The 10,790-nt window shown below is 38.5% G+C and overlaps 1 protein-coding gene across 1 annotated transcript; it reads left to right on the top strand.

Annotated features, from left to right (window-relative positions):
- Positions 1–315: 315 nt before the first annotated feature.
- On the top strand, positions 316–10,443 carry LOC140493509 (insulin-like growth factor 2). Its single transcript, XM_072592013.1, has 4 exons — positions 316–469; positions 2,851–3,004; positions 5,448–5,617; positions 8,338–10,443. Exons 1-4 carry the CDS (start codon positions 401–403, stop codon positions 8,575–8,577), a joined length of 633 nt encoding a protein of 210 aa, XP_072448114.1. The 5' UTR covers positions 316–400; the 3' UTR covers positions 8,578–10,443.
- Positions 10,444–10,790: the final 347 nt, after the last annotated feature.

Genomic DNA, 10,790 nt, shown 5'->3' with positions numbered 1-10,790 from the left:
GGATTATCACTCCTAATAATGAGCATGGCAGTTGTCACACACGCAAATGCACAACGCAAAAAGAAACAAATAACATTTTCACGGTAACGGGGGTAAGCCCTTGCAAAGAAATAAATTGCATCAATATTTATTTTTTCCAAAAAAAAAGTCCCATTAATTTGCAGCGTCTTAGAAGAAGCCAAGTGCTGGGCTGCTTGTGCAGACGGAGTTGGTCAGGTTTTGCCAAGTGCTGCTACAGCGCGGTGACCTCTCTTGGAGTGTGCGTGCTGGCGGTTCACGCTGCGGCTATATAAGCAGCGCGGGAGCTCTGTTCTGCCTGTCTCCTGAACTCTGGAGCAGCGGTTAAAGGAACTTCAGCTGGGGAAAAAAAAAGCGTCCCTCCGCTCAACAACGCCGTACAATGGATCCCAAGTACCCAGCTCTGTTCCCGACCTGTGCAGACTCAGCCTGCAGCGACAACTCCGCTAAGGTAACAAGGAAACTGGTTTCAGATCTTACAAGGGAGCAGAAGGCAATCTTTTTAAAAAAGGGATAACATCCAGCATTGTTTAGTTGCAACTATTCCTGAGCCACTTTCATTGTTGGACAAGTTATTTGTTTTTTTTTTGAAGGGGGATAGGTAAAGGGAATAAGTGTGCAATCTCACGCTCCTTTTTTTTATTGTATAAGAAGAGTTTCTCATTTCATTTACAAAAAGCGCATATTTGTACACTCTGCACAGATTGACGCTTGGCGAAAAAGTTATGCATACAGTCCCTTCAACCGGCTCCTTCGACTATTGTTCCCCTCACACACGCACACGTTAGCAGCTGCTTTTCAAAGGTGCTTCAGTCGTATTTAAAGAAAACAGAAAAACAAAAAGGCGGTTTGTGTGTGAAGCGCATCGAAATTAAAACTAGCACTGGGATTCAGCACAGAGAAGTAATTTGGTGCCCTTATTTCTTGTTTTGCACCATGTTTGCTGTTTGTAGCTTGTTCTGAGATGAGGTTCCCAGCGTGTTCCACTGGGTAGCGTTAGTATTCTGCTTGCGTGCTGCTCGACTCTCTGATTTGACTTTACTGTAATAGCCTTAACTCGAATAAATAGATTGTTGATGCATCATTAATACTTAAAAATCAAACAGCGATCTGGTTTAGCCTTGAGATAATTAAACTTCTACAAAAAAAAACTTTGGAAAGAATTAAGAAGTGTGCAAGTTTTTTTTTGTACGACTGCTGTTTTACTTACTAAGAACATCGGTCTTCATGAATTAAGGAAGAAATTTAAACGTACAGTTAGTTCTGTGAATGACACACAGACACACACGCAGCTCAGGCGTCTGTTTAACTTTTCATGCACTGAGATATTGTGAATGGGATTTTCAGTGCAACATTTCGAACAAAAATCTGAAAGAGCAAGTTAAATTAGTGGGGGGCTTCTTTATGTTCTCAACCAGTTTTGAGTTAACTCATGAAAAGCTGTAAGGACACGGGCGTATTTTCTTTCAAGACATTTAAGCATAAAATAACTTAAGTAATGACGGGTCTGTAAATACCATACTGGCTGAAACCTGACCTGGATCTAAATTCAAACTGAGAATCATAGATCTTGAAACAGCTTCTTTCTTTATATCTACCTGTTAGACTCAATGTTTTAACTAAACAAGCACTTGAAATATTTTGCTTAAATTCAGGGGAAAAAAAGTTTTATTGGAGTGATTTATGTTACTTCAGCCAAGCTTCTTTGGGGAAAAAGTATTCAAATAGAAAGGTCAGGTAACTTGAATTAAATCTTTCAAAATTGACCTTGAATGTTGACAGTTTGAAAACTCAACATGTAGTCTGTTGCCAATGCAATTATTGATACAGTCTTCACCCTCATTTTCCAGCACCCTCACCCTGCATTTCCCCCCCCCCCCCCCCCCACACACACACACACACACACACACACATATACACTCACATACACACACTGATTATTCCAGTTTTGCACTGTGGAACATCACTATGCAAGGTGGCTGCACTATTCAACACCATGGTTGGGTACCGTGGACAGTGCCCTAGATTGCATTTTTGTGCTTGTAACCAGGGGTTACCAGCTCCAAAATCAGTTTAATTACTGTTCAAAAGAATTGACTTAGACTGTCAGTCGTAGAGTAAACACGAGACCTTGCAGCAGTTAATGGGAGTTTTATTTTAAAAAACACTATTCCAAGAATTAACATCAGCCCTGTTTGAACCAGATAACGTGAGTTTGGGAACTAGAAAACAGTCTTATTGCAATCATTTGTCATTCTCCTGTTTCACCCTGAGTGTAGCAGACCAAATTGATGTTATCAAAGCTTGTAGACAACACACTAATGTTGGCTGGGCTAGATACTGGACTGCATATTTCCCATTCTGCTCATGTTACAAGGATAATATCTGAACTCTGAGTCAGTGTAACAACATTATTTTTTGAAAAAAACTGAGAGAACTGCGGATGCTCTAAGTCAGAAACTAAAACAGAAGTTGCTGGAAAAACTCAGCAGATCTGGCAGCATCTGTGAAAAGAAATCAAAGTTAATGTTTCGGGTCCAGTGACTCTTCCTCAGAACATTATTTTTTGGCACTGTCTGGTGTGGAAATAATCACAAGCTATTTTACAAATCAGGGTTTTGATTTGAGTATTTTTGATTGGCAGCCTGCACTTATTAGTACAAAGCATTTGTCATCCTTAATGTTGTTAATGAGTAAATGCTATAGGCATGTTTTATTCTTGTGAAAAGAATATAACACGTGGTAAGGTGGTTTGGGGAATCTTTGGTACAGGATCTCAATCTAATTGTGAAACAGTAACTTTGCTTATTGACTTTTCTCTTTCCTTTTCAGGGCAGAAAAATGTCCCCATGCAGGCAATTTCTGTTCATTTCCATTGCATTCACAATGTACATTATAGATGGAGTGACTGCAGCTGAAACACTATGTGGTGGTGAGCTGGTGGACACTCTACAGTTTGTCTGCGGTGAAAGAGGATTTTACTTCAGTAAGTTAACTATTTTTGTGCTTCAGGGAGAGAGCTAAAGGAATGTTTCAATATGTAAAACTTGCTGAGTGATTATTTTGTTTGCTGTTACTAAAAAAACTTTTGTATATTCCTATTATCCTTTTAATTTGATGATAACTTCTTGCATGTTAGTTTGAAGGGGAGGTCCTTCAAATTAAATTTTCATTCCAGTGCCCATAGTTCCAGTTGCTGATATGAGGTTTTGTGGTTATTGCCCAATCATAAGGATTTGTTTCAAGACTGTACGTGTTAGGTTTTTATTTTGATGGTTCTCCTAAACTGAGGGGTTTTCTCCTTTTTTAAAGCTACAACTTTTTTACACCTTGACCACGTGACAATGGCATTTGATAATGACTTCCTTAAAGACAATGCATTCTTCACTCCAGTGAGTTTGTGTCACATCTACTAATATTTAAGACTGCCAAACAAACAGGATGTGCATGTGAGTTATTGGTGACAAATTCAGGATCACAGTATTTTGAATGGTTCAAAACAAAATGAAGAACTTTGGCTTTGATCTCCAGGATGCCACTGCACACTTCAATGCAGAGATTGGTAAATCTTTGTGAGGGAAGGGATTGAAACAAAAGGCAGACACATCCGAATTGAGATACAGATCATCCGTGATCGAATTTAATGGCAGAAATATTTTGAGAATTGGCCTATTATTGTTCTTCAGTCCTGGGATACTGTATAATTTTATCCATTGCATTAGGTTACAGAGCTATGGGTGTAATTTGCATTCAGTTATAAGATGTGCACTTTAAGGATTTTCAAATTATTTCAGAAATGATTTGTGAAAGTTAAATAGTTACTCTTATTTTGGGTCAGGGTTAAGAGAAGAGGCTGAGTCCCAGAGAAATTGATTCCAAATTTTCCTCCTAACTTCTTGTGGCTCTCTCAAAGTTAATATTGTCATTAAGCAAAGCTGTAAATAAATTTTCAAACTTCAGTATACTGACAAACATTCCCAGGGAGTAGGATACTCTATTAAAAATAAATTATTGCTGTGTATGTGAATCCTTTACTACAGACTTTTATGCATGGTGTTTAGTAGCATTAGTCAATACAAATGCATCAATTATATAATTTTTATAAATTTTTATAATGGTCTCCCTACTTCCTCAACCAGAAATAAAAAGCTTCAAATACAATGTCAGTAGCTTTTGCTGCCAATCATTGAGGGAACCCTTAAACAGAATGTGCTATTTTCCACAAACATCCGACTTGTTCAGTGCACAATGAAAACCTCTCGACTATATTAAAAGGTTCCTTTTCGTTGACCACAGACCTCATTGTAATAGAGAAAAGGAACAATTAGCAGGCAGGTGTCCAGTGTCATAAACCCAGCTCTTGGATAAACTCATTTCCAAGCCAGCAATTGTGCTGAATAAGCACATTTTCTCACGTGTTTTCTCTCTCTCTCTCTCTCTCTCTCTCTGACAAGGACACAAGGCTAAACCATTCTGCTGATAGTTACAATGGAGTGCTTGTTTATTTTCACATTCTTCTGATTAAAGAAATACTGCTGTAGCATTCCATCTTTTATTTTAAGCACATTTTTAATGATCTGGGAGTTTGGAACTCAGCAGAAGGAAGGAATTGGTTGCAGGGTCAGGATAGAATGAAAAAAATAAATAATTTATTTTGGTTTTGCCTATTACACTTTCAGTCCTCAATTATTGTAGTTGATTTTCAGTGCTTGCCTATGCATTAAATTTGGTCAATTGGTTACATTTTAAGACAAATGTGATCCAGCTAGATTTTAACAAATTCCTCAATTTGTGGGACCTTAGCTATGATGATAGCTTAGTTATGTCTTGTGTCAACATGCCTCTCTTGTTTATCTTGCTGATCATCTGGAGATCTTCACAAGTGAAGGAACATACAGTTAAGATGAAATTAACAATGTAAAGAGTGGCCTTTCTTTTTAAAGAAAAAGATAAAGCCTTTGCACGGAAGTGCAACTCTTTCATAACAATGTGGCTTAAGTGCTTCTCTGCATGTACCTACAGCAGAAAGTGATGCTATCTGCACCAACCTGAGGAACAGGAATGTAATCATCTGGGAGATTCCCAAAAGGATAATCACTATCTGCAGTTCCTAAGCTGCTCCAAAAGCCAACATGAACACAGAGTTCATAGCGAACTGACATAAAAGGTCCATTACCTAAGGCAAAGTTATCTTTTACTGATCCTACAGTTGATGCCATATAGTTCATTGGACCCCTCTGCTTCATTGCATGGCTTTTCTGCTGTGTTGGCAAGGTCAAGTGGCCTCTGCCCTCTTTTTATTTTTGGCAAAATCCACAGTTTATTTTCTCCTTCCACAGCATTAAAGTCAATATAAACTGAAAGCTTCCTGAGATTCTCCTTACTGATGAGGGGGGGACAAAATCTAATAATTCCCTCCTCCTTTTCAGGTAGAGCAACTGGCAGATCCAATAGTCGCAGACAGAATAGAGGAATAGTCGAAGAATGTTGCTTCCGCAGTTGTGATCTGGGGCTTCTAGAACTCTATTGCGCAAAACCAGTCAAGAAAGAGCGTGATCTCTCTGGAACACCTTTTAATCTTTTACCATCAGCAAATAAGGTATGTGGCTGTTTCCTTACTGCTTTCATCAGTGGAGTCTTTTTTTTTAAATAGAGCAATCTGCTGTCAATAACCTTTTACTTCTGCCATCCTGCTGTCAGATTAGTTTGCAAACTGGTTGCATACCCTTCCTTTCACATGTTAAATAGAGAATAAAAATGGTTCTGATCTGGTCCATCTCATTCCCAAACAAGATTTATCGACATTTTGGAAACAGTTTCTGGTTTAGTTTACTTGAGTATGTCAGTAATAGGTAGTACAGGATGAGTTCAACCTGATCAGCATGGGTGAGTTGGCTGAAGGGCCTGTTTCTGTGCTGTATGACTCTGACTCTGTAACTATAGACTGCTACAAAGTCGAGCAGGTTTGAGAGGGGCACGTTCCACTTCAGCTCACTTTCTTTGCCCTCCAGCACTGTGGTAAATATAGGACACACCTTTGTTTTGTCCATTGCTATTTTAAGCTTAAATAAGACTGTCAGCTAAAATATTTTTCTTCATGATGTTTATTAATCAAAATTAACTAGTTTTAATTCATAAAGTGTGAACTTTGCAGCATCATGGGAGATGACGAAAGTGGAACTGGGTTTAATTGTGTTTAGTCTTTACTCTGAGTATATTAGTACAGTGCCCTTGATAGCATTGGTGCACAAGGTATTATATGAAAGATTAAACAATGCAGAAGGAGGTGCTTCAGCCCACTCTGTCAGTGCTGTTTCTTTCCGAATAACCCAGTAAATCTTTGCTTTTCAAAGTTCATGCCCTATTCATGACTGAATATTATTAGCTTAGATTCCACCACCATTTTTAAACAGTGTACTCAGATTTACTGACTCACTGCAGTTTTAATTATCCGCATTCTCAGATCAGCTTTTGTAGCTGGAAACCTTATTTTGTCATTCAAAACCCTTTCTAATGTTGAATGCTTATGGCAGAATTTTCTTTCACACAAAACATTTTCATCAAAGCACCACTAATTCCAATTCTGAACTGTGCACTTAACGGAGGGATTTTATCGTGTAGAAAAGATCTAGTGGTTCCCCTGTGATTCAGCTGGTTTCTAATCAATCTATTGATGGATGTTATTACATCTCTCTGGACCAGGTAGGGCTTGAATCCAGGCTCCCTGGCTCAGAGGTAGGGACATTGGCACTGTGCTACAAGATTACCAGTCTCCCCTCAGATTTACTGTATTCCCATTTTATTTTCAAAACCTGTACTATTCATATATGCCTTTCCTTCTATCTTTAATCACTAGTAAAATATTCAGGGGCTCACAATTTGAGGTTGTTTCATATAAAACCAAGAATCTTTAACCTGATGATCCCTGGCATATTATTATAATTGGCTATCCAGGTTTCAAGTAAGCCAAGCTAGTTTCAATAGCATGTTTATCTTTTTGATCTCATTTAGACTAACTCAGGCATGACAGCTGATTCAATGCCAACGATAAAGGTCTAGTAAACCCATTTTTATTTTCATTTACATATTCCTTCATTGGATATAGGGTCATTGGCAAGGTCAGCATTTTGTGAACATGTCTAATTGCCCTTATTAAGGTGATGGTGAGTAGCCACCTTAAACCATTGTGGTCAGTGTGCTGAAGGTACCCTCATAGTACTGTCAGGTAGGGAATTCGAAAATTCTGACCAGTGACAGTGAAGGAACAGCAACTTAATTCTGAGAGGATTATGCATGACTTGGAGAGAAACTTGATTGAGTTTCCATGTGATTGTTATCCTTGGATTTCTCAATGGTTACTGGTTTGCGGGTGCTTTCAAAGAAGCCTTGATTTGCTGCAATGCATCTTGTACATGATACACTGCTGTCACTGTGCACTAGTAAGTGAATGTTTAAGGTGGATGCTGATTCTAATGGGCTGTTATGTTCTGAAAGTGGTTGAGCTTTTTGAGTACTGTTGGAGTTGCATCCATCCAGGAAAATAGAGAATGTTCCATCACACTCTTGATTTGTACCTTGCAGATAATGGAAAGAGTCTGGGAGTCAGTACGTTCATTTGTGTAGAATCATTTACCATAGAATATCAAACATCTGACTTATTAGACATCAGCCACAGTAAGAATGTGGATACAAAAGATAAATTTCCAGTCATTGCTGATTTGCAGAATGTTTTATTTGGCTGTGTAGGAAGATTCATCAATGGTAATTATTACAATCCCTCTCTGACTTTTTAGTGTCAATCAATCTGCTTGTTTATAACATGTTTGCATTGTAGATAAATAAGACTTGAGATTAATCATGAATAAAGCAGAGCACTCAACAAACTATGGCTGGTAACTTCTCAAGGTCCGAAATCAGGAGGCTGTATTCTCAGCTCGGAACGTTATTTTACATGAGGAGAAGGAGAGAATTGGAACTGTATCAAGTCGTTACCTGAACTTTGACTGTTAACCTCCAGATCTGTTGTTTCTGATTCTCTCAAAAAGATATGTTTCTGGACTTCTTAAAAAAAACCCACAATGTTTAGAAAAGCAAAACCAAATCCCTCCGATCTCACTTAAGACCTTGTTTACCAGCCAACAATAGTTCATGCTGTGGTTCTTATTTGCTGTTTGCTCAGGGACCAGCAGTGCAAAGCCAGTCAACAATGGAAACGTGGTGGTTATCAGTTGCCTGAGGTTTTGAACATCAGATAGGCTTTTGATGCTGTTACAAAATGCACATGGCAGCGTTGCTAATGCTGTTTATTTTTAATTGCAGGAAAGCTTTAGGAAGCCTCTGGTTGCCAAGTATTCCAAATATGACTTCTGGCAAAAAAGATCTGCCCAGCGTCTGCGAAGAGGCATTCCTTCAGGTTTCATGGCCCAAAGGCTCAGGAGACAAGTTGAGGAAGTCCAGAGCTTACAGTATGTCAAAACGCACAAGCCACTTCTGACTCTCCCTGTCAAGCCACCCCTGCAAGTCCGAGCGGCATCAAAGAAATACTTCAGTCAAGAATGATGAAGAAACATTTTTGCACATTTCTTGAGATAAAGTCGGGGATTATAGCTTTGTACACGACGTCATTTCTGTGGCATTCCAACTGAATTTTTCTACCCCTTCCCCACCCACCTCCTTCAACTAGATCTCCTTCCCTGCCTTCAACGACCTCCACCCCACCCCAACCCTCCCCATGCCCATTCCCCCCCCCCACCCCCCACATCAGCCAGTGAAGAAGTGCAATGTTACTTAAGCAGCCTGGTAAAAGTGATACCTGGTGGGCAAAAGAAGTCGTGGTGTCTGAGGTGCTTGGGCCCAAAAAAGGTCATGCCGCAGACTACAATTTATTTTACATACAAATGTCACATGATGCATTCTAGATAATGTGTCCTCGCTTGTTCTGCACCTATACAAGAAGGGATATCAACACTTCGTGGAATACCTAGTGTCATCCAGATCCTGCACCTTTTTTTAAACAAGATGAGATTAGGTGAACCTGTGAGGGACTAAAGACAGTGGTGCGTGCAGTCTCGCATTGCCACAGATTGCGTCAAGTCTTTTTTTTATTTTTCTCTCAATGGCACTATTTCTGATAAACAATAAGTGTGGTCACGCGCACACTTGTATTACGGTGCTAACTTGCTTTTAAAGAAGCAAAAGAGCTGATTCGAAGAATTGGGATTTGATAAATGCATGAACATCAAACAGAACTTGAAATTAACTTTTTCCGTTTTAGGAAACACGTCTTTTTTAAAAAAAATTAGCTTGGTTTTGGCGGTGCAAGATAGGCAAGGAGAAGACAAAAGGCACAAAAAAGAGACAAAAATCAAAGGGAAACAGCAGTGTTGTAGTAATTTTTTTCCTATGTTTTTCAACTAACTTTATTTCTTCTTCATAGTAGTTACTTGCTTTGCTTTGAAAACATACTTGAACTCATACTTACTGTCCAGGGTCAGATCTTTTTTTGGATTTAGTCTGAGCTATATCTTGCAGTGTTGAGCCGCCAAGCTATTAAAAGTAATGGCACTGCGTAAAGGCATTATTTATTTTATGTAAAATATATATGAAAATTGGTCCAAATAATGTACTTAGCACTGATGAGCAACTGCAAAGACAGATAACTATTTTGTCTAATTTTGTACTAGTAAAGCTTTCGTAGATGCTTTGTACCAAAAAATGAAAAGAAAATGTTTTTTTGTTTTCTCTCTCTCGCGCTCTCTCTCTCGCGCTCTCTCTCTCTGTCTGCTCTCTCTCCCTCTCTCTCTATCTATCTCTCTCTCTCTCTCTCTGTCAATATGAGTGTTATTTGGTATTGGAAGCCTCTGTGAGGTGCCTTGATTCAGCCAGAGAACCTCAGGCCTTCTTTTGGAGACTGTGTACCCATGCTCACTGCTGTCAGCAATGGTATAATCAAGTGCAATTACTTGATTATAGCTCATCTCTAGTTGTTTTTTGTGACCCACATTGTGTTAACTTCTTTTGTTTCCTGTCAGTTTTTTTGATTCACTTCTGGTTTGAGTGACTTCACATTTATATTCACCGTTGCTTCATCAAAAATGGAAAGCTTCCAGTTTGTTCTTTTCTTATGAAAAGAAAATGAGCTCAAAATTACATCACTTAAGTAGTACTCAGAAAACATAGTTCTTTTGTCAAATGTTTGCATCAGCCAGTATGAAGGGAAACATCCGCAATCGCATTAGTTAAATAAAGCTTTTTACTTTTTTTAAGAAATGTTTTAGCAGATACAGTTAAGGTGTACTCTCCTGTTAACTAATATGTCATATATTTAACATGTGCACTCAACCAACACTAGACTCTAGAGAAAGATGAGATTCACGATCATTGTACTTTTGTTTTTAATATCAATAAAAGCAATTTATTACAATACTGTTTTTGTGTTCTCACTGACCATACCCTTGAGTTTAAACTGTGCTATTACAAGGATTGAAAAGTGTTTGGTTTTAGGAATTGCTATGAAGATTGCCTCCAATAGTTCTGTTGTTGAAACCTCAGTAAGTTTGTGATGAATATGCTTCCCATAATACTTTGCAAGCCAAAGGTCCTCCATTATCTAATGAATAAATAGCTCTGTAAATAATCGGTCAATTAGTAAATCATAATTAGATTGTCTTCTAGGCAAAACAACAGCATTGTGTTCACTTCATACTGTGCTGAGGGAGGTTGGCAAGAAATTCCAAATTAGTGAAGTGATTCTGTTTAAAAATATTACTGTC

The sequence above is a fragment of the Chiloscyllium punctatum genome, chromosome 22 (assembly GCF_047496795.1).
Source record: "Chiloscyllium punctatum isolate Juve2018m chromosome 22, sChiPun1.3, whole genome shotgun sequence".
NCBI lineage: Eukaryota > Metazoa > Chordata > Chondrichthyes > Orectolobiformes > Hemiscylliidae > Chiloscyllium > Chiloscyllium punctatum.
This window is presented reverse-complemented; position numbering and strand designations above follow the sequence as displayed.